We start from the raw sequence: 25329 nt of genomic DNA, 5'->3' as shown, positions 1-25329 counted from the left end.
GGACTCACCAAAAGAGCATTACCGGTAAGTAATCCGGCTTTTTACTCTTTGTCACGACAGCACCCACTGGAGAGATTTCTAGACACCATCACCTAGGGGGGAGGGGAGACCACCGTGCTGAGGACAGTCCGGCCAAAGTCCAGGTCGGAAGCTGACGAGAGATCAAGCCTATAGTGATTATAGAAGGTAGAAAGAGCTGACCACGTTGCCGCCTTACATATGTCTTTAATTGGAACATTCCCCTTTCCGCCCAGGAAGATGCCATTGCTCTAGTAGAATGTGCTTTAATGCCCTCCAGAGGATTTTCATTTCTTGCGGAGTAAGCCAGCTGGATAGCGTCCCTAATCCACCGGGATAGGGTGCCCCTCGTGATTCTATACCCCTTCTTGTGTCCCTGGAAGGATGTGAACAGAGCCCTACACTGCCTCCAACTCCTAGTCCTTTCAATATATTTTAATACTATTCTCCTGACATCCAGGGTGTGAAACTTCAGTTCCTCAGGAGTGGAGAGGTCCTTAAAGAAGGTGGGTAGAAGTATTTCTTGTGGCCTATGAAATTTTCCCGCCACCTTAGGAAGGTATGAGGAGTCTGGTTTTAAAATCAGTCTGTCCTGAAACATCAGTAGGAAAGGTGGATCTATAGACAAAGCTTGAATGTCACTAGCTCTCCTAGCAGATGTTAGTGCTACTAAGAGGGCAGTTTTGAGTGATAGGTGTTTTGGGGATGCTGTATCTATTGGCTCAAAAGTAGGTTCTGTTAGAGTCTAGGACCAAGTTTAAATCCCAGGGAGGAATTCTGGGTATGTTAACGGGACTGATCCGTTCACAAGCTGTGATGAATCGGGACACCCATTTATTCCCTGCAACATTATGGCCATAGAGGGCCCCTAGTGCAGACACATGGACTTTTAATGTATTTACAGATAAACCTAATTATTTTCCCTATTGTAAGAATTCTAAGATGGGCCCTATCTGTAGGATCAGAAGTTGTATGGAACTGTTGGAATTTCCTCCATATTTTAGTGTAGATTTTTGATATTTTAGTATAGATTTTTGTGGTAGACTTTCCTGCTCTGCAGGAGTGTACCAATTAATCCTTCCAAGAACCCCCTTGATTTTAGTATCTGCCTTTCAAGTTCCAGGCCGTCAAGTGGAGGCTGTCCACCCGAGGGTGGAAGAAAGGTCCCTGATAGATTAGGTTGGGGATTGAAGGGAGGACCCAGGGGTCTGATATCGACATGGTTTAAAGCCACGAGAACCATGGTCTCGTGGGCCAAAATGGTGCTATTAATATTATACTTGATTCCTTCTCTCTGATTTTCCAAATAACTTGTGGCAATAGTATTATCGGAGGGAAGACATATGCCAGATTGAACCGCCAAGGAATTTGAAGAGCGTCTAGAATGTCTGTATGATCTGCCAAGGATAAGGAAGCCAAATTTCCGTACTCGTTTGTTCTTCCTCGTGGCAAAAAGGTCTATTTGAGGATGACCCCATAGAGATACTATCTCTTTGAAGATACGATGATTTAGGCACCATTCCCCTTGTCGTAGTGTATATCGACTTATGAAGTTTGCTTGTTGGTTGTTTTCTCCCCTGATGTGAAGTGTAGAAAGGGATAACAGATGTTTCTAGCATCAGTGGTTAAAGTATGGGATGGTGTTATTACCCGCGGGACATCACCCGCCAAATGGCTACTATCTAGCCACCATATTAGAGAAGTTAAGACTTCCTGGGATAAGGTTATTTTTTTCTCAAGGTAACCGAGTAGCGGTCTTTCCTCTCGGAGAATCTGATGTTGCAGTATCTGGGTATGGTATTGTGCCCACTGAACTGCTGGGGTACAGGAGGTAAGGGATCCTAACAATGACATTGCTTCTCTCAGAGACATTTGTGGTTTGTACATTGCAGCTGTAACCTTGTTTTTAATGAGCAGTACCTTTACCAGAGGAAGTACACACTTTTGGCTTGTGGAGTCTAGATGGAACCCTAAAAACGTCTGGAGGAAATGTCGGATAAGTCTGGACTTCTTGAAGTTGATGATCCAGCCTAGATTCTGTAAAGATGAGGAAGTGTGAGCTAAACGTTTAGCACACTGGACAGCCGAATTCCCGACGACTAAAAAGTCATCAAGGTAAGGGATAATTAAGGTGTCTTTTTGACGAAGGTAAGCCATCACACCTCCAACATCACTTTGGTGAAGATTCTTGGTGCTGTGGAGAGGCCAAAAGGGCATGGCTGTATACTGGAAGTGACAGATTTCGCCTTCGAATGTTACTGTGACCCTGAGGAATCTTTGGTATCTGTCATGGATAGGGAGATGGTAATATGCATCTTCTAGATCAATGCCCCCCATCATTCAATTTGGGAAATGAAGCTTAATGGTGGATCTGATTGATTCAATTTTAAATTTATGGTTTTGAATAAATTTATTAAAGTTTTTTCAAATTTATGACTGTTCTAAATGAACCATCGGGCTTGGGAACTAGGAATAAGGGAGAGTAAAATCCTCTACCTTCTTGCCCTTCTGGAACCTTAACTAAGACCCTTTTGGTTAATCGGTTTTGAATTTCTATTTCAAGGGCTTTTTGTTGTATTGGCGAATTAAGGGATGTTACAATAAATGAATCATGGGGAATCTGAAGGAATCCTATTTTTGTTCCTTCCCTGATTATACTCAATATCCACGAACTAGCTGTTATTTTTTTCCTACTGTGAGAAGAATAATTTTAGTCTACCACCTACTGAGGTGACTGGTACTTTAGTACTTTTTTCCTTTCGGAAGCCAGGTCCTCTAAACATAGTACCCCTCTGTTTCTCTTCCTTTGTTGCCCATCTCGTTGGTCTTTCTGCTTGTCTTCTTGTACCAAATGTCCTTCTTTTAAATGTTCTCCTATAGACAGGAATAGAAGAATCAGGAAAAGCCTTTTTCCTTTCTTTTGCCTTGGTGAGTATGTCATCTAGGGTTTTCCCAAAGAGAAACTCACCTTCACATGGGATGGCGCAGATCTTTGATTTCGACTGCGTGTCCCCTTTCCAACTTTTCATGCACAAACCGCAAGAATTAGTGGGAAGGCTCGCCTTTTCCCCTCTGCCAAACCCGCAAACATTATGTCCTGCGTGGTTTGAGCACCTGTTGTCTCCTCACATCCCATAGTGTTTCTTACTGATCTCACCAAGTTATCCACACTATCCAAGGGGAAGCATGATCCCCCTTCAATTTCTGATGATGATGATGAAGAGGATGCTATTTCACGGTCATTATCGGATTCCGAGCTGGACGCTACTTTCTTTTTGCTTTTACTCTCTGAGGCTGTGTTAGGATGGGCAATAGCTTGCAACTCCTCTCTAATTATAGCACGAATGTCTCTAACTGACATCGCTGCCCCCTGCATGGTCTCACTGATGCATTCCTTACATAGCTTCTTGGGGTAAGAATCAGGGAGAGGTTGACTGCATAAGGCGCACTGCTTATGTTTTGATTTTTTGCTTTTTCTTGGCCTGAAAGAAGGGGAATTCACGAGAGAGAAAAGGGATGTCAGCTTAATAGGCAGAATTTAAACACTCACCCAGTGAAGCTATTGGTACCGGATCAGGAGGCCGAGGTCCAGTCCTGGATCTGGAGTCCGCTGCGTCACTCTTGCGACTGGCATCTGTGGAACCTCTGCCAGAGCGGTCCCTGCCTGCCGAGTCCTCTGCTGGAGGATTCGTGATCTGGCCTGGGGATGACATAATTGCATCGCCGACTGCCAGCGATGCTGCGCTTTTATAGAGAAATACACACTTTTTTTTTTTTTTGTTTGTGACCTGGAAGTCCTCCATTTAGTTCCGGGTCAGCAGCTGTGGTGTACTGCGCATGCGCCTATCAGCGCTTCCCCCCACTGCTTGTACCTCAGCCTGTGAGCCCCGGAAGTCCCATCTTCACTTCCGGGGAAGGAGCATCTGCGTCGGTCGGAGCATGCGCGGACCCGGCTTCCCGCACCGGGCAGCGTCCCGGAGCGATGTTTTCACCCCGCACGACCGTCATGTCAGTCGGGGCCTGCTCCATTCCTGGGCCGCCGCTGGGGCTGTTAGAGATGTGCTCCATACACCCGACGGCGCCTCACCTGACTGAGACCGGGCGGCCCTCCCCGAACCCGGTCATCACTCCATCCACCAGACGAGGAGGGAGCCGTCAAACTCCCCTGACGCTGCCTCTGGACCGCAGCCCCTGCCGTTCTCGCGGACACCGCACAGGCGGCATTGCACTGGCCCAGGTATGTTTTTCTTGTAGGAGAATCCTGCGGTTCCTGTAGGAACAGAAAGCCAACTGAGGAGGAGAGGCAGACCGCCCCCTTTTATTTTCTGTAGGTTTCCTGTTCCTATGGGGAGGATCCCTCTCTCCAGTGGGTGCTGTCGTGGCGAAGAGTAAAAACCCTTTATACTCACCTCACACCAAATCCCCAACGCCCCTGTCTCCTAGAAATAATGTAAAATAATAAACCAACATATACTCCCTGTCCACCGTAGTCCAGGTAATCCGAGTGTCCCACGACGATCTCAGGTGTAGAACAGACACATCGGCAGATGTGACCGCTCTACCCAGCCGCCGGCAATACACTGACAGGAGGAGTGAGACTGTTTTTTCATGACATATTGTACTTCACGTTAGTGGTAACATTTCTTCAATATAACTTGCGTTTATTTGTAAAGAAAAATGAAATTTTACGAAAATTTGGAAAATTGCACAACTTTTAAACTTAGAATTTTCATGCCCTTAAATCACAGAGATATGTCACACAAAATACTTAATAAGTAACATTTCCCACATGTCTACTTTACAACAGCACAATATTGGAACCAACTTTTTTTTTGTTAGGAAGTTATAAGGATTTAGGGACCACCTCACATTTGAAGTCACTTGGAGGGGTCCATATGAAAGAAGATACCCAAAAGTGTCACCATTCTAAAAACTGCACCCCTCAAGGTGCCAAAAAACACATTCAAGAAGTTTATTAACCCTTCAGGTGCTTCACAGGAATTTTTGGAATGTGGAAGGAAAAAATGAACATCCCTGAATCTCTAATCTGATGAGTACATCTTTTATTATGCTTTGTTGATCACTGCCAAATCATTGTTTACTGTCTGCATCAGTTATGATATATGGCATAATGGGTGCACTTGAATATTGGGAAGCCATTAGCAAAAAATGGTGGATTTGATAGAATGTGGGGTCATGTGATTGTTATGAAATCTATGTAGTGCTTGTCAGTGTATACATCTTGAGGGGTTTACCTTTATCTAATATCTTTATAAAGAACCTATGGTCTACAAATGGTGGATCAAAAGATATGTGGATAGATCCTTTTATGGTCTATTTCTGACATTGACTATCTCAAACCACTATTGTATTTTGTTCTAGAATATTTTTTGCCATAAGTCAAGTCACTAACTTGTTGGCATTGAGTAGTTAAATTCTGAGATTCTCTGCTATACCATCTCAGAAAAGAACCGAGTTAATACCGATGCAGACTAATGTATTGCACCTTATTGCATTATAGCACTTTATTATTGGTGTTGGTTGTTTCTGTTAGTTCTTCCCTTCAGGGTCATAAGGGACAGCTGACGTTGAGTGGGGGCTCCATGTCGAACTTAGGGTGCCAACCTCCGCGGTGAGGTAGGGTAAGGAAGGGAGAGCTCACATTGCCCCCCACTAGCTTATCTTTCCTCTGTGTTAAGACTGTGCTGTTATACATTTTTATGACCCTTATTTATGGGTAACGTTACCTTAAACTTAATAATAGCTATATTTTAGGGATATATTATTTTTGACAACATTTTACATAACGATTGGGATCACAGTTATCCGGCGCTCTACGCTGAGCACTTACATCGGGGTTTCCATGTTAATCTTAGTGACGTGATTCAGATGAACCCCTGAGAGAGCCATTTGCTATAATGAGGCAGTATAGTTACTCTGGACTCCATTTGGCCTCTGTTCAGCAGTGTGTCCTTTTCAGAAGAGCACAAAACCGTGGCCGACTGCACGTTTATGCAATCCTAAAAAGATGGACACCGCCGGATCACAGGTCAGACAGCGTCCACAGTGCCCCCATCTGCCTCATTGTAGGAAATCTTCCACAACAGGTTCCGTCTGAATCACATATTTTGGAGATTTTCACAGAAAGCCTGATGCAAGCGCTCAGAGCAGAGCGCAGGATAAATGTGTGCCGAGCCTTACAGCAATCTTTGGAAGGCAGAATGAAAAAAAAAAAAATCAACAGCCGGTGAAGAATTGGTTTTAATTTATTTTTTACGACGTTCCTCATGCGGTATACGCGATTAGGTGACTTTATTCTTCGGGTCGGTGCGATTACAGCAATGCCAGATTTATATTGCGTTTTTATGTTTGGTTGTCGGGTTTTTTGCCATTCCGTGTGTGGTAAAATTGATAAGGCAGCTTTATTCTTCGGGTCAGAACAATTACAGCGATACCTCATTTATATGTTTTTTTTTTTATGTTTTGACACCTTTACACAATAAAAACTACCGTATATACTTGAGTATAAGCCAACCCAAGTATAAGCCGAGGCATCTAATTTTACCACAAAAAAATGGTAAAAACTTATGGACTCGAGTATAAGCCTGGTATGCATTGTCCCCTCTTCCCTATCCCGGTATGCACGGCTCCTCATCCCTATTCTGGTATGCATAGCTCTCCATCCCTATCCTTGTATGCATGGCTCTTTATCCCTTTCCTGGAATGTATGGCTCCTCATTGATATCCTGGTGTGTATGGCTCCTCATTCCTATCCTGGTATGTATGGCCTCCTCATCCCCATCCTGGTATAGATGGTTCCTCATCCCTATCCTGGTATGTATGGCCTCCTCATCCCCCATCCTGGTATAGATGGTTCCTCATCCCTATCCTGGTATGTATGGCATCCTCACCCCAATCCTTGTATGCATGGCTCCTCATCCCTATCCTGGTCAGCATGGCTCCTCATCCCTATCCTGGTCTGCATGGCTCCTCATCCCTATCCTGGTCTGCATGGCTCCTCATCCCTATCCTGGTCTGCATGGCTCCTCATCCCTATCCTGGTCTGCATGGCTCCTCATCCCTATCCTGGTCTGCATGGCTCCTCATCCCTATCCTGGTCTGCATGGCTCCTCATCCCTATCCTGGTCTGCATGGCTCCTAATCCCCATCCTGGTATACATGGCCCCCATCACAAAAACATAAAAGAATAAATAAACCATCCTACTTACCTTCCCTGCGCTCCCTCGCAGCGTCTTGTTCTGGTGCCAAAGAATGAATATCACCACCAGTGCAGGCTTTAGCTGCAGCAGCCGGCTCCTGCGACTCGCTGCTCCTCCGCTGCAGCTCCCCCTCCGTCTTCTGGGACCCTGACTCGAGTATTAGAAGAGAGGGGCTTCTCCAGCACAAGAAAATGTGACGAAAAACTCTGCTTATACTCGAGTATATACAGTATTTTATAGAAAAGAATTATTTTTGCATCACTTTATTCTGTGAGGTATAACTTTAGTTATCTGCTGATGGAGCTGTATGGCGACTTCATTTTTGAGGGACAAGATGACGTTTTCAGCGGTACCATCTATATTTACAACCTTCTTTTTCACTGTGTTTTATTCCACTTTTTGTTTGGTGGTATGATGTTTATTTTTTTTTTTCTATGGTTTCTACGTTCACTAAAGGGGTTAACTAGTGGGACAGTTTTAGGCTTGGTCGCAGCGATACCAAATATGTGCACTTTTTTGTTAATTTGTTTTTATGCAAATATTTATTTATGGATACATTATCTCCTGATTTTTTATTTTTTTTATATTTTTACAATTATTATTATTCTTTTTTTTTTTAAAGTCTACTTTTTTTTTTTTTTTACTTTGTCCCCCTATGGGACAATCATTTTTTGCAGGCTGATCGCTTGTACATCATGGTGACGCAGCAGCATACCTGTGCTGTGCAAACTGTCAGCTCTGTGCTGAGAGAAAGCTGCTGATCGTGCTCTGTCCATGAGTTAGCGACTTTCCTACCTCTGGTGACCAGGATGCCATTATGACAACATCGCAGCATTTAGGGGGCTAAAGTGCCGGGAGCGGTGCGTGACTGATCCTGGGAATTAGTGCTGGGTGTCCGCTGTCAGAATCAGCTGTCACCTGGTGGTGGTCGCCCGCAGCCTCTGTGCACACACGATCACGTAGACGTAATAATCCGTCCCGGGTCAGTAAGGCCCAGAACACCGGGACGGATCATTATGTCTGATGTCAGAAAGGGTTAAAGCTGAGAATCAGCACTGAGATCCCACACGCACCATATAACTGGATCTCCAATATGTAAAAAGTTAAAATGCCAAAACTCGTGTCACCGTCCAAATAATTCTGGACCTAACTGTATAATATCATCACCCAGAATCCTCTACTGTATAATCTCCCAGCAGTCTCCTCTCATCACCCAGAATCCTCCAGTGTATACTGTATAATATCCCAGCAGTCTCCTCTCACCACCCAGAATCCTCCAGTGTATACTGTATAATCTCCCAGCAGTCTCCTCTCATCACCCAGAATCCTCCAGTGTATACTGTATAATATCCCAGCAGTCTCCTCTCACCACCCAGAATCCTCCAGTGTATACTGTATAATCTCCCAGCAGTCTCCTCTCATCACCCAGAATCCTCCAGTGTATACTGTATAATATCCCAGCAGTCTCCTCTCACCACCCAGAATCCTCCAGTGTATACTGTATAATCTCCCAGCAGTCTCCTCTCATCACCCAGAATCCTCCAGTGTATACTGTATAATATCCCAGCAGTCTCCTCTCATCACCCAGAATCCTCCAGTGTCCACTGTATAATCTCCCAGCAGTCTCCTCCCATCACCCAGAATCCTCCAGTGTACACTGTATAATCACCCAGAAGTCTCCTCTCCTCACCCAGAATCCTCCAGTGCATACTGTATAATCTCCCAGCAGTCTCCTCTCATCACCCAGAATCCTCCAGTGTATACTGTATAATCTCCCAGCAGTCTCTCCCATCACCCAGAATCCTCCAGTGTATACTGTATAATCTCCCAGCAGTCTCTCCCATCACCCAGAATCCTCCAGTGTATACTGTACAATCTCCCAGCAGTCTCCTCCCATCACCCAGAATCCTCCAGTGTATACTGTATAATCTCCCTGCAGTCTCCTCTCATCACCCAGAATCCTCCAGTGTATACTGTATAATCACCCAGCAGTCTCCTCTCATCACCCAGAATCCTCCAGTGTATTACTGTAGCATTTCCCAGCAGTTACCTCTCTGGTCAGCAGCTCTGTGATCTCGTTGGTGAGATCTAGGATCTTCTTCTCAGGCATCGGGGAGTGTGGGGCTTCTGTGATGGGGCTCTCACTCCTGCTCCCTCTTCCGGATACATGGAGATGGATGATGGGAGTCACACAGTCACCTGATGCCTTCTCTATGGTGTAATCCTGTATATGGAGAGATGTTGATGAATATTACACATAAGGAAACATAAGAACATGACATTTTATGTGTGGTCTCAGCAGCTGCCCATCCATCTCAGCAGGAGAGCTCATGTGGCACTGACTACCTGGATTACTCCTTGCTGTTTGGGAGGTCCGAGGACCCTGGTAGTTGGAGATCGAGAGTCAACACAAAGTTGCTATCAGTGGTTTGGTGGTGGTGCTGTCTGGGCCGCTCTGTCAGCAGTGTGCTGGATACAGCCGTGAGGGGTGAAGATAGAAAGATACAGGCAGACAGTGATACAGGAGACTCTTCTATGGAATCCAACTTGGATATAGAAGCCGAGGTGGAACGGGAACAGAACCTGGTAACTTCTCAGAGAATAACGGGAAACCCTCTGAAAGGCATCCTGTTACCTATACTAATAAAAGGTGTCGTTTGTCAAAACATCTTCTCCAGGTTCGTCTCGTCCGATTTGTAAGATCAACGTACACGGCTGAACATTAGATGTACAGATCTTCTTGAGGGCCCAGAAGGTCAGGACTATATGATATTTATATCAGGACTGTATGGGAGGAACACATTATCCTTGTCTGCATGAATTACATGAAGGAGTTAGGAGCAGACATTACTTTTTTACTTGTGGTGGAGTTGGATTCTGCTGGCTGAGCACTTCGGAGAGGGGATGGATTCAGGGAACTGATCACTGGAGGGGTTTATTTTCCTTACACTGAATTTAGGGGCATGAAGCAGTTATCCCAAAATATCAAAAGGTTTTATTAAAAATAAAAAAGAATGGAAATATTTAAAAAAAAAAAACACATAAGTGACTACAGAAACTAGTGAGGTCAGTCAGATCCTTACAGTTTAGGTCCAGAGATGCCAGCTTTCCCAGATGGTTAGAGAGGCAAGAGGCAAAATACAACCATCATCATTAGGTGCCAAAGAGCTGCGATGGCATCCGGAGCCGAACAATATCCACTAGGTCCGACATATACAGAAGCCTGAAGTAAGGTCTAATATGCAGCCAGTGTTACAACTGTACATGGAATTCAGCAATTCTTAGTGAGGCCGCCATGGCCGTCTTGGCACTAGTCACTGCTTGGCAGGCCACAGGGAATATTTAGATTTTCAGATTTTTATTAGTGATGAGCGATTATACTCGTTACTCGATATTTCCCGAGCACGCTCGGGTGTCCTCAGAGTATTTTTTAGTGCTCGGAGATTTAGTTTTCATTGCCGCAGCTGAATGATTTACATCTGTTAGCCAGCATAAGTACATGTGGGGGTTGCCTGGTTGCTAGGGAATCCCCACATGTAATCAAGCTAGCTAACAGATGTAAATCATTCAGCTGAGGTGAAGAAAACAATCTCCGAGCACTAAAAAATACTCGGAGGTCACCCGAGCGTGCTCAGTATATCTCGAGTAACGAGTATATTCGCTCATCACTAATTTTTATCCCCATATAGCAATGAATGCCTCGTGTCCTTGGTGCAGATAGTGGTCTGTTGAGGGATTTGGCACAGGGATCTTCACAGAGGTGCGAGAAAGCCACAGGGAAAAAACCAAAGACCAAATCAGAAGTCAGTAGAAAGGTTTAAGGGAAATTATAATATTAGGAACATTAGCATAAGTCTGCACAACAGCACCATAACATCTGTGAATTCTTATTACTGGTTCGGAGGCTAACAGGAACTCCAGAGCGAGAGGGGATTCAACAACGTCATTCCTGACACCTCGGCCTGGAGAGTGGAGCTTCAAAAGGTTGGGCAGATGGTCCTTTGTAGCCAGGAATCTAGCTAGGAAGTGGGATGAAGAAAACAAGCTGGGTAATATGCAATGTACTTGCCTCCTTATTAGCCCTCGCTCCAGTTACAAACCAGTAATGTCAATGTCACAATCTAGGCCATCCCGGAAACTTGAGCCCAGGACCAGGCATATAAAAATATAGCTTAACAATGGAAAGATGTCCACATGTGGGGGTCACCTGAGCCGAGTGTGATCCATAAACCTTTCCTATCCTCAAGGAAACAGAAGAACCTTAGATGGAAAAGTTTAGGTATTTCTGTTAATCAAAACAGTTATAAAACAGGTATTTTTGTGTTACTCACCGTAAAATCCTTTTCTCCGAGTCGTTCATTGGGGGACACAGGACTGTGGGTGTATGCTACTGCCGCCAGGAGGCTGACACTAAGTAGACACAAAATAAGTTAGCTCCTCCTCCGTAGTATACACCTTGACACTGGCCCTTACAGCTCCAGTTTGGTGCACAAGCAGTAGGAGATAGAGAAAACAACAGCATTAGTGCAATGTCAACATGTCTAGAATAACTCTACTGACAGAACAACCCCATTGATAACCAAAAAATGAACAGGGCGGGAGCTGTGTCCCCCAATGAATGACTTGGAGAAAAGGATTTTATGGTGAGTAACACAAAAATCGCTTTCTCTCCATCGTCTCATTGGGGGGGGGGGGGGGACAGGACTGTGGGATGTCCCAAAGCGATCCCAGGGTGGGAAGGACTTACTGGAATAAACCCCTAGGCACTTACGGCCTATAGGTGTGATACCGCAGCCTGAAGAATCCTCCTTCCCAAACTTGCATCAGCAGAGGCCTGAGTGTGGATATTGTAATGTTTGGAAAAGGTGTGCAGACTGGACCAAGTTGACGCTTTGCAAACCTGTTCTGCTGATGCTTGGTGCCGAAGTGCCCAGGAAGCCCCTACCGTTCGAGTGGAATGTGCCCTGATCCCAGCTGGGATAGCTACGCCCTTGATGCGGTAGGCTTCCTGAATGGTGGCTCGTATCCATCTGGCTAAGGTCGATTTAGAGGCTGTGAGTCCCTTCCTATGACCCATAGGAAGAATGAATAGTACATCCGTCTGTCGAAAAGAACCGGTCCGAGAAACGTATCTTCTCAGAGCTCTCACCAGATCCACGGTATGGAGAGCTTTTTCCACACGGTGCGTTGGCGCGGGACAAAAAGAAGGTAAGACAATGTCCTCATTGATGTGGAATGAGGACACTACCTTTGGCAAAAAAGAAGGTGCTGGTCTTAGCACCACCTTATCCTGATGAAATTGTAAAAACGGGGACTGGCAGGACAAGGCCGCCAATTCCGACACTCGTCTAATGGAGGTTATAGCTACTAAGAACAAAACCTTCCAAGAAAGGTACGTTAAAGAGACATTTTGGAGAGGCTCGAATGGAGCTTCCTCTAGAGCACTCAAGACCAAGTTAAGGTCCCAAGCTTCTAGTGGAGCTCTGTAAGAGGGAACCATGTGAGAGACTCCCTGAAAAAGTCTTCACTTGCGAATTGATAGCGATCCTGGGCTGGAAAAGAACCGATAAGGCTGATATTTGCCTTCTAAGGGTACTTGGTGCGAGACCTGAGTCCAGACCAGCTTGGAGAAAAGCTAAAATATTAGGGATGGAGACCCGTAGAGGAGGAAGACCCTGCTTCCTGCACCATAAGAGAAAAACTTTCCAGGTGTGATGGTAAATGCACGCCGAAACGGTCTTTCGAGCATTAATCATAGTGGAAGCTACCTTTTGAGAAAAACCGGCCTGGGTCAGAATCCAAGATTCAATGGCCAGGCCGTCAAACGTAGGGCCTCTAAATTCTGGTGGAATATCGGCCCCTGCGACAGAAGATCTGACTGCATTGGAAGTTGCCAAGGAACCCCGGCAAGCAGCTGCACCAGGTCTGCGTACCATGACCGCCGAGGCCAATCTGGAGCGACTAGTATTGCTGGAACTCCCTCTCTGTCTTGATCTTCCTGACTACCTTCGGGAGCAGCGCCAGAGGAGGAAACAGATATGGAAGACGAAATTGGTTCCAAGATAGGACTAGTGCATCTATGGCAATTGCTCTTGGATCTCGATACCGTGCGACGAACCTGCGTACCTTGGCATTCAACCCGGATGCCATCAGATCCATGTCCGGGGTTCCCCAGCGTTGGCATATTTGCCAAAAAACATCGGGGTGAAGAGACCACTCCCCGGACGCAAGACCCTGCCGGCTGAGAAAATCCGCCGCCCAGTTCTCCTTGCCCGGGATGTGAACTGCCGAGATCACCGACTGGTTGTCTTCGGCCCAGCGGAGGACTTGCTTTATCTCGTGCATGGCTGACCTGCTGCGGGTGCCCCCCTGATGATTTATGTAAGCCACAGCCGTGGCATTGTCCGATTGGATCCTGACGGGGCGACCCGCCAGAAAGTGGTGAAAATTCTGCAGTGCCAGCCAAATCGCCCTTATTTCCAACAAATTGATCGGAAAAGATGATTCCCTTGGGGACCAGTGTCCCTGTGCTGTGTGTTGGCGAAACACTGCTCCCCAACTGATTAGACTGGCGTCTATAGTGACTACCAGCCAATGGTCTGGGGGAAAGGCATTCCCCTGCTGCAGAGAGGAACTCTTTATCCACCATGTTAGGGATTGTCTGACCCGGGGTGATAGATGACACCTGAGATTGAGTGAAAAGGGACTCCTGTCCCAGGCTGTCAAGAGGGCATGTTGGGAGTGGGCGGAGATGGATTTGTGCGAATGGTACTGCTTCTATAGTAGCCACCATCCTTCCTAAAACCTTCATGCAAAACCGGATTGTGTGGGGACTCGGCTGCCGAAGAATTTTCACTTCCTGCCGGAGGTAGAGTACCTTGTCCTGGGGAAGGACCGTGAGACCCCGAGCGGTGTCGAAAACCATCCCTAAAAAAGAAATTTTTCGAGAAGGTACTAGAGATGACTTCTTCATATTGACCAGCCACCCTAGGCGGGATAGGGTGTCCAGAGTGATGCTGACGTTCTCTTTGCATGCCCGAAAAGTTGACCCCTTGACCAAGAGGTCATCTAAATATGGCAGGATAACTATGCCCCGAGAGTGCAGGATGGACACAACTGCTGCCATCACCTTTGTGAACACCCTGGGAGCTGTGGCGAGCCCGAAAGGCAAAGCCGTGAATTGGAAGTGTAGTTCGCCTATGGAAAACCGTAAAAATCTTTGATGTGGAGGAAATATGGGGACGTGCAGATAGGCATCTTGAATGTCTATGGAAGCTAAGAATTCTCCCTTTTCCATAGACGCAATGACAGAGCAGAGAGACTCCATTCGGAAATGACGAATGCTGACAAACTTGTTTAAACACTTTAGGTCCAGAATGGGCCTTACAGCCCCATCCTTCTTGGGAACTATAAACAGATTGGAATAGAACCCTTGAAACCTTTCTTCCTTTGGAACGGGAACAATGACCCCGTTGAACTGAAGAGATTCGACTGCCTTGAATAAAGCTCGTAAGCGGGATTTTGAACTGGGACTGGACGGAAAAAAACCGGCCTGGAGGGAGAGTGATAATGAAACCTGGTGTTCTCTGTCTTGGTTAGACCGACTTGGAGGGATTGAGCTTGGCGCAGTAGTCCACCGGGTGTTAGGAAAGGATTTAAACCTTGCTTGAAATTGGCGACGAAATGGTTGTTTAACCCTTTGTTGTGGAAGGAAATTGTTCTTTCCTCCTGTGGTATCAGATATAAGCTGATCCAACTTCGCGCCAAACAGCCGGCCACTCTGATAAGGAAGAGATGTAAGGGACTTCTTTTTTGGAGGTAGAATCCGCCCGCCAAGTTCTCAGCCATAGGGCCCTTCTGATAGCAATAGCATTTGCCGCTGCCAATGCAGCACAATTTGCCACATCCAGGGCTGCGTTAATCAGGTAGCTTCCGGCTAAAGATATCTGATTAGACATCTCTGTCACTTCTATAGGTAACTCCCCATCCTGAAGAGCCTTAGTTACGGACTCTGACCAAGCTATCATGGCTTTGGCAACCCATGTCGCCGCAAAAGACGGCGCGAGGGCTGAACCAGAGGCCTCAAAACACAGACCGAGCTAGGCTCTCTATGAGCCGATCAGTCGGATCCTTAATAGCAGACCCATCGGGCAGAGACAGCAGCGTGTTAGAGGCCAATCGGAACACGGGGGGATCCACTGAAGGGGATTCTGCCCACTTTTTACAAAGCTCTGGTGCGAAGGATACCTTGCACCTAGAGCCTTCTGGCCTAAAAAACGCTCCATGTGGCGTTGGACTAAATCCTCAAACTCAGGATGAGTAGAAAACACCTTATGCGGTTGCTTGAATTTCTTAAAAGACACCTTATGACCCGAAGTCAAGGTGGCTACGTCCTCTACTCCCAAAGTCTGGTTAACGGCCTGAATGAGACTGTCAACTGATTCCTGATAATCAGGAGCTTCTAAATCAAGAGACCCTTCTGAGCCATAGTCCGAACCGTATTCACTCATCTCCACCGGTGAGGGAGAACGAGAGACGGAACTCAAAGATGCTGATGCACCCGACGGACCGGGAGACGCTGTGTGGGTTCGTTTCGCCTGCATCTGCCTAGTGGGAGCGCGGCCCCTGCAGGCCAGAGGATCTTGAGAACCGGAGGATCTTTCCAAAACAGGCAGATGAATGTCTCTGACCCCGACAGGGGCTTGAAGGGACTCAACCGCCTTTGTTAGTGATGCCATAGATTGCCTTAAGGATATGACCCACTCAGGGGGCGATACCGCAGTCTCAGGTACAGATGTACCGGACAGGGTCGCAGGGGGGGCTCCTGAGCGCGTTCGGAGTCACAAGCCTCAAAGAAACAGTTACTCTGCCCATGCGAAAAATCAGACCGACAGGTACTACATGAGGTATACCGAACTGTATGAGTCTTAGTCTTTCTAGACATGATGACTCTGCTGCTGCTGCTAAGATCCGTACCTTTCATGAGCTACTAGATCCAAAGTAATGCCCTTGTCAAGCTGAGGGAAGTAGCACTTACCCCAGTCCTGTGTCCCCGTATGTCTTGACCCGACACTTAACCATGTTTCTGCGCACAAAAACCTCCTTATATAGATTACAGGGCGGATCCGAAGAAAAGAAAAAGGGGGAGGAGTTACCGATGCACGGTCCGCGACTAGGCCGAAGCAGGGGACTTGATTTTTTCCATTCCCTGGACTCTCCCAGGAAAGCTAGGTGCGCGCGCGGCCGATGGGGGCGGGACTTCCGCCCGTGTCCTCGCTGGGAACTACAGGACCCATGATGCAAGGACCGGGACTGAAACCGGAAGTTGTCGATAGACGCGGGACTTCCGCCCACTCTGTAACAGCTCATGAGAATCCGGAAACAAAGCACCGTGCCGGGCCCGGCAGAACGAATGATGAAACAGGAGCCCCCTCCCCAGCCTCTTGACAAAGCATAAGGTCAGAGAGGCGCATATATGTACACATATGAAAATATACATATATGAAATAGACGGTGCAGACACCCTAACTCCATACACCCTTCAAAAGGTGAGGAGAGGGACCGTCTGCCTCCTTTAAACACTGCAGACAGTGCATTGGTGATGAAGTGGAGGCTGCACGGACAGAATATGTATGCCTGTACAACCTAGGGTTCCGATACCTCAGGGTGGTCAGGTTTTAGTCCGGCAAACGAGGTCCCACGTTGCGGGAGAGGATACTTGGAGGCGACACTCCACATGCTCTCCCGTTGTTGGTTTGGGGAGATCGGACCCCTTCAAAAGGATCTGTCGCCCCGGTCTCATGTTGATAGAAGATAGAGATATATATATATATATAGGGAAACCCAGAGATGTGCCTCCTACGGACACTAAGCATAAACTGGAGCTGTCAGGGCCAGTGTCAAGGTGTATACTACGGAGGAGGAGCTAACTTTTTTTTGTGTCTACTTAGTGTCAGCCTCCTGGCGGCAGTAGCATACACCCACAGTCCTGTGTCCCCCAATGAGACGATGGAGAAATAAAAAGGAGATGCAGCAGGATGTATTCCAAATGAAAATTAAATGTATGTAGCAATTGGACTAAAATTTAACTTTTAATAGGTAATAAATATAAAAGATATTAATTAGACAGACTGAAGCGATGCCTTCACCAAGTGATATAACAAATACAAGGGAAAATAAAAAAGAGGAACTTCCGTTCACTCTTATAGACACAAAAGGTACGTAGGGAAAAAATATACACACATGTGCTGGTCCGTTACAATAGTAGATCCAGCAACACACATTGGTTCCTTCTCATACAGTAGTGCATCAAGGTAGCAATGCAAGCTAGTCGAACAGGCACGGGTACATGTCTGAATTAATAATGTGCACAATGTCTGCCAGCAAAACAATGTATACCCAATTGACTGCTTACATGTCAAAAAGTGCCCCAAGACCAAGGGTACATAGTATGTCCGTATACTTTTCAACTGACTACGTATCAGAACCACAAATATATAATGCCGCAAATAGGCCTGAGAAAACCACAGTCCTGACTAGACTTATTCCTTACTTATACACATATTATGGAGAATTAAGCGCCTCTTTCATATAATCGGGCTTCCACGTGTATCAAGACTATGTATTGCTCCAGTCTAATAAGACGTGTGCAGCCCCGCAGGTTCCCTGTCATTCCCCTGATGAGTCCTGGATAGGACGAAACGCGTCGGGAGACGCTATCTGTATATCTGAAAGGCCGTAAAATTCATCTCACATCACAACAAATGGGTGAGACCATACCATGCTACCTGTGACCCAGGCGATATAGCTTGATTTGTATGATAGATCACACGTCTTATTAGACTGGAGCAATACATAGTCTTGATACACGTGGAAGCCCGATCATATGAAAGAGGCGCTTAATTCTCCATAATATGTGTGTAAGTAAGGAATAAGTCTAGTCAGGACTGTGGTTTTCTCAGGCCTATTTGCTGCATTATATATTTGTGGTTCTGATACGTAGTCAGTTGAAAAGTATACGGACATACTATGTACCCTTGGTCTTGGGGCACTTTTTGACATGTAAGCAGTCAATGGGGTATACACTGTTTTGCTGGCAGACATTGTGCACATTATTAATTCAGACATGTACCCGTGCCTGTTCGACTAGCTTGCATTGCTACCTTGATGCACTACTGTATGAGAAGGAACCAATGTGTGTTGCTGGATCTACTATTGTAACGGACCAGCACATGTGTATATATTTTTTCCCTACGTACCTTTTGTGTCTATAAGAGTGAACGGAAGTTCCTCTTTTTTATTTTCCCTTGTATTTGTTATATCACTTGGTGAAGGCATCACTTCGGTCTGTCTAATTAACATCTTTTATATTTATTACCTATTAAAAGTTTAATTTTAGTCCAATTGCTACATACACAGAAATAAAAAGGAGAATTATTTGTATCTCTCCTTTTCTCTTTTTATACCTTTTCTTATATTCTCTGTGCATTTTATAATAAAGCTTAAACCTTTAATAAGTTTTGTCCTTCTCTGCTCTAACAATCCATAACCTTTCAGAAAGCGTGAGGCCTATCGACTGTCGGACAGCAGTGTGTATTTTTGGGACTGATCACCCCGTTTATTTGGCATAGTGTACTCCCCAGCTCTTAAATATCTGAAGTTCCTTTTCCCAATAGCAATAGCAGACCCCCAAGGGGGCATTGTCCTCTGTAGGTAAGGGGTATTAATTCACTATAGGCTCCTCCTGGGGACACTGTAGGTGGGGGACATGTTTCTCTATAGGCTCCTCTTCCATGTGTCACTATAGGTAGCAGCACTTTTCTCTGTATGCTCCTCCATATGCCTCGACAGGTGGATGACTTATCAATAGGCTCATCCTCCATGTGTCTTTGTACGTAGGGGTACTTTTTTTGTATATGTTCCTCTTCTATGTGTCACTGTAGGCGAGGACACTTTATTCTAAAGCCTCCACCACCATGTCACTAAATGTGGTGGCACTAATTTCTATAGTCTCCTCCTCCATGTGCCACTGTAGGATGGGGGCAGGTTTCTTTATAGGCTCCTCCTCCTCCTCCATGTGTCACGGTAGGTAGAGACACATTCTCTATAGGCTCTGCCACCATGTGCCACTGTAGCTGGGGGGGAACTTCTGTAATGTGTCTGCATGTGGGGGCACATTTCTTTATAGGTCTCATTTTGCGGTCTATAAAGTTCACACTGTTTAGCAATGACTCTTGTCTGGTGTCCCAGAACCATGGGCTCCTTCCCGGTCCCTAATGCTAGGAGCGCTCTAGCTCACCCTGTTCCCCGGGTTACATCTAATGGTGAAGATGTCGGGGCCACATACCTTGCCTTAGTTCCTGAATCCACCCTCAGTCTGTACTCTTCCCCCACCCATGGAAGAGGGGAGTAATAGTGTACTGTAATACACCAGACTATCAAGATAATATTAACAGGATTAACAAAAAAAAAAAAAAAAATACCCAACCTACAAATATATACTCACATATAAAAGAGGGATGCACCGGGGAGTGGAAGATGGGGTTAAACCAAAAGTAGGAAAGGAAAGGGAATTATCACACACTCAAAACCTAGCAACAGTCACAGATAAATCCACCAACCACCTACTCAGATAACCACCGCCACCCATTTCCAGCCATGCAGCATAAGCTAGCTATGACAATGAGACCTAGCCAGAGCCCAGATTACAGTCATATGAAAAAGTTTGGGCACCCCTATTAATCTTAAGCTTAATGTTTTATAAAAATTGTTTTTTTTTTTGCAACAGCTATTTCAGTTTCATATATCTAATAACTGTTATACACAGTAATGTTTCTGCCTTGAAATGATGTTTATTGTACTAACAGAAAATGTGCAATCTGCATTCAAACAAAATTTGACAGGTGCATAAGTATGGGCACCCTTATCATTTTCTTGTTTTAAATACGCCTACCTACTTTTTACTGACTTACTAAAGCACTTTTTTTGGGTTTTGTAACCTCATTGAGCTTTGAACTTCATAGCTAGGTGTATGCAATCATGAGAAAAGCTACTTAAAGTGGCCACTTGCAAGTTGTTCTCCTGTTTGAATCTCCTCTGAAGAGTGGCATCATGGGCTCCTCAAAACAACTGTCAAATGATCTGAAAACAAAGATTATTCAACATAGTTGTTCAGGGGAAGGATACAAAAAGCTGTCTCAGAGATTTAACCTGTCAATTTCCACTGTGAGGAACATAGTAAGGAAATGGAAGAACACAGGTACAGTTCTTGTTAAGGCCAGAAGTGGCAGGCCAAGAAAAACATCAGAAAGGCAGAGAAGAAGAATGGTGAGATCAGTCAAGGACAATCCTCAGACCATCTCCAGAGAGCTGCAGCATCAACTTGCTGCAGATGGTGTCACTGTGCATCGGTCAACTATACAACGCACTTTGCACAAGGAGAAGCTGTATGGGAGAGTGATGCGAAAGAAGCCGTTTCTGAAAGCACGCCACAAAGAGTCGGCTGAGGTATGCAAAAGCACATTTGGAGAAGCCAATTTCTTTTTGGAAGAAGGTCCTGTGGACTGATGAAACCAAGATTGAGTTGTTTGGTAATACAAAAAGGTGTTATGCATGGCGGCAAAAAAACAGAGTGCGTTGTATAGTTGACCGATGCACAGTGACACCATCTGCAGCAAGTTGATGCTGCAGCTCTCTGGAGGTGGTCTGAGGATTGTCCTTGACTGATCTCACCATTCTTCTTCTCTGCCTTTCTGATGTTTTTCTTGGCCTGCCACTTCTGGCCTTAACAAGAACTGTACCTGTGTTCTTCCATTTCCTTACTATGTTCCTCACAGTGGAAATTGACAGGTTAAATCTCTGAGAAAGCTTTTTGTATCCTTCCCCTGAACAACTATGTTGAATAATCTTTGTTTTCAGATCATTTGAGTTGTTTTGAGGAGCCCATGATGCCACTCTTCGAGGAGATTCAAACAGGAGAACAACTTGCAAGTGGCCGCTTTAAGTAGCTTTTCTCATGATTGCATACACCTGGCTATGAAGTTCAAAGCTCAATGAGGTTACAAAACCAAAAAAAGTGCTTTAGTATGTCAGTAAAAAGTAGGTAGGAGTATTTTAAACAAGAAAACGATAAGGGTGCCCATACTTATGCACCTGTCAAATTTAGGTTGAATGCAGATTGCACATTTTCTGTTAGTACAATAAACCTCATTTCAAACCTCATTTCAAGGCAGAAACATTACTGTGTCCAACAGTCATTAGTTATATGAAACTGAAATAGCTGTTGCAAAAAAACCAATTTTTATAAAACATTAAGCTTAAGATTAATAGGGGTGCCCAAACTTTTTCATATGACTGTATATAGGAGATGGGAGTGGCTAACAGGGTGATATCTATAACCCTGTATGTAACCCCTTTTCACATGTACAGCACCATAAAATTAATGGTGCTATATAAATAATAATAATAAATAAATAACAGTGCACAGCTGAGAGCCTTAGCTCCAGGAGCTCTCAACAGAGCAGATTAACACCTGCACTGCCCAAAGAAATGTACACCATTTAATACGAAGGTGCAGTACTTCTAATCAGTGCAGGAGTAGAATAATTTAGATGCTGCAGTCTTCTGGTTACTTTCGGTCATGGTAAACCCATGACAGTACCCCCCTTGTACAACGGACCTCCGGAACCTCAGATCCGGGTTTATTGGAGAGTGCCTCATGAAAACACCAGATCAGCCTGGCCGCATGAACGTCAGATGCTGGTACCCACATCCTATCTTCAAGACCATATCCCTTCCAGTGTACCAGATACTGAAGTGACTGACAAACTAAGCGAGAATCAATGATCTTTGCCATCTGAAATTTTAAATTTCAATCCACAATGACAGGAGATGGTGGTAGCGGTGATGGTACAGAGGGTGCAAAGTATTTTTTGAGCAGAGATCAACGAAACACATTATGGTTCCTAAAGGTGGGCGGCAAAGCAAGGCAGAATGCTACGGGATTGACAACTGCCACAATCTTATAAGGAGCAATTAACCTGGGACCCAGTTTACAAGAGGGAACCTTCAACATAATGTTCCTTGAGGACAACCATACCAACACACAGGTCCAGACCCACCAAATGTCTCCAATCAACCATAATTATCAATAACCCCTTACCACAGACATAATTATGAAAACCGTTCCTCCTCGGGTATTCCAGAAGAACGATTCCTATTAAATGAGCTGAACTGAGGATGAAACTCGTATGTCCCAAAACAACGGGAACTTACCAGTAGACTCAACAATGATTATTTACTGTGAATTCAGCAGTAAATAGGTAACCTAATCCTCTTGATTCTCAGACACAAAAGACCCAAGATAAGTTTTAAGATTCTGGTTAACCCGTTAAGTTTGGCTATTAAGCTGTGGGTAAAATGCAGAAGAGAACGACAGATGGATCCCCAAACGATTGCCAAACACCCTCCAAAATTTGGAAATAAATTGCACCCCAATCTCTGATGAAAAATTGTGCCAAGGTCTTGGCGTTAGGTAATGTGTGTAGCCCAATAAAATGTGACAATTTACTGAATCTGTCCACCATCAAAATTACAGTATTACCTGTCGACACAGCAAGATCAGTGATAAAGTCGACCGATAAATGAGTTCATGGTCTACTGGGAATCGCCACTGGCTGGAGAGACCCAGTCGATCGAGTATGAAAGGTTTTAGAACGCACACAGACACTGCAGGCAGCTACATACAGTGGGGGGGGGGGGGGGGGAAGTATTTAGTCAGCCACCAATTGTGCAAGTTCTCCCACTTAAAAAGATGAGAGAGGCCTGTAATTGACATCATAGGTAGATCACAACTATGAGAGTCAAAATTGAGAAAACAAATCCAGAAAATCACCTTGTCTGATTTGTCAAGATTTATTTTGCAAATTATGGTGGAAAATAAGTATTTGGTCACCTAAAAACATGCAAGATTTCTGGCTCTCAGACCTGTAACTTCTTCTTTAAGAGGCTCCTCTGTCCTCCACTCATTACCTGTAGTAATGTCACCTGTTAGAACTTGTTATCAGTATAAAAAGACACCTGTCCACAACCTCAAGAAGACTAAAGAGCTGTCGAAGGACACCAGAAACAAAATTGTTGCTTTGCACCAGTCTGGGAAGACTGAATCTGCAATAGGCAAGCAGCTTCGTGTGATGAAATCAACTGTGGGAGCAATAGTAAGAAAATGGAAGACATACAAGACCAGTAATAATCTCCCTTTATCTGCAACTCCACGCAAGATCTAATCCTGTTGGGTCAAAATGATCACAAGAAAGGTGAGCAAAAATACCAGAACCACACGGGGGGACGCAGTGAATGATCTGCATAGAGCTGGGACCACCATAACAAAGGCTACCATCAGTAACACTACGCCGCCAGGGACTCAGATCCTGCAGTGCCATACGTCTTCCCCTGCTTAAGCCAGTACATGTCCGGGCCCATCTGAAGTTTGCTAGAGAGCATTTGGATTATCCAGAAGAGTATTGTGAGAATGTCATATGGTCTGATGAAATCAAAGAATTGTTTGGTAGAAACAAAACTTGTCGTGTTTGGAGGAGACAGAATGCCGAGTTGCATCCAAAGAACACCATACCTACTGTGAAGCATGGGGGTGGCAACATCATGCTTTGGGGCTGCTTCTCTGCAAAGGGACCAGGTCGACTGATCCGTGTACATGAAAGAATGAATGGGACCATATATCGTGAGATTTTGAATGCAAACCTTCCATCAGCAAGGGCACTGAAGATGAAACGTGGAAGCATGATAATGATCCCAAGCACACTGCCAGGGCAATGAAGGAGTGGCTTCGTAAGAAGCATATGAAGGTCGTGCAGTGGCCTAGCCAGTCTCCAGTTCTCAACCCCATAGAAAACCTTTGGAGGGAGTTGAAAGTCCGTGTTGCCCAGCGACAGGCCCAAAACATTACTGCTCTAGAGAAGATCAGCATGGACGAATGAGCCAACATACCACCAACAGGGTGTGCCAACCTAGTGAAGACTTACAGAAAACGTCTGACCTTTGTCATTGCCAACAAAGGATATATAACAAAATATTGATATGAACTTTTGTTAATGACCAAATACTTATTTTCCACCATAATTTGCAAACAAAATCTTGCCAAATCAGAAAAGGTGATTTTCTAGAATTGTTTTCTCAATTTTGACTCTCATAGTTGTGATCTACCTATGATGTCAATTACAGGCCTCTCTCATCTTTTTAAGTGGGAGAACTTGCACAATTGGTGGCTGACTTAAATATTTTTTTCCCCACTGTACTCCCAGACCTTCTGATGTACCCCTGATCACCAAAAACACTGAATAAGAAGACCAGTGGTGGCTTTAATACCGGGATGTCCGGCCAAGACCGAATCATGATGTTCACTAAGAACTCTCAGACGGAGATTCACAGGCACAAACAGTTTACCTAACGGACAGGCAGCAGGAGCGTCCCCCTGAGCGTCAACCTCTTTTTCCAGGACGTCCCTCCTTACAGCACCATGGAGGTCATCCTCCTCCTCCTTACAGTGGCAGGAAGAACAAGAGGTTAAAAGGCCCCTCCCCACCCCAATTCCCTCAGTGTTTTTCCTGTCCCTGCATGGAGGGACGCACAAGAGGAAGTTCTACTCACCAGAGGATGGGCCTAGCGGGATCGTGGGGCTTGTCCAATCGTTCCCCATGCCAAGTAGCCCAGGGATGATACTTCCCGGGGCGGAAGTCCCTCAGCCGCAGAGACCAGCGAGCGGACGAGGCTCCTGGGTAGAGCCGCTTCCTCCCGCAGGGAGGCTCTCGGCTCCGACACCAAACCGGTAAGCCACCGATACTTCCAGAAGTCGCGTGGTGGAGAAGGCCATCGCACTTCCGGTGACATCAGAGCGGGACACAGGGGAATAAGGTCGGCGTGCATTCCAGCTAAATATTAATTATTGATTTATTCTTATTACACTCAATTTTGTACTGAGCACATGCTGACAGACTATTTCTGTATATTTACCTCATAGTAATAACATCATATAGAGAGAACATGTGCTCTGTGGGACGTATATAACACATGACCC

General features: G+C 45.3%; 1 protein-coding gene across 1 annotated transcript in view; it reads right to left on the bottom strand.

The window, feature by feature from the left end:
- The window catches only part of LOC143808890 (uncharacterized), a 65905-nt gene that overhangs the window by 15367 nt on the left and 25209 nt on the right, over nt 1-25329 (bottom strand). The window contains exon 3 of the mRNA XM_077292067.1: nt 9289-9462. Within this exon, the coding sequence (XP_077148182.1) occupies nt 9289-9462 (174 nt within the window). The remainder of the gene's footprint in view (nt 1-9288; nt 9463-25329) is intronic.

Source organism: Ranitomeya variabilis, chromosome 2, assembly GCF_051348905.1.
Source record: "Ranitomeya variabilis isolate aRanVar5 chromosome 2, aRanVar5.hap1, whole genome shotgun sequence".
In the NCBI taxonomy this organism is placed as follows: domain Eukaryota; kingdom Metazoa; phylum Chordata; class Amphibia; order Anura; family Dendrobatidae; genus Ranitomeya; species Ranitomeya variabilis.
Note: the sequence above shows the minus strand (reverse complement) of the source record. Positions and strands in the feature narration are given on the sequence as shown.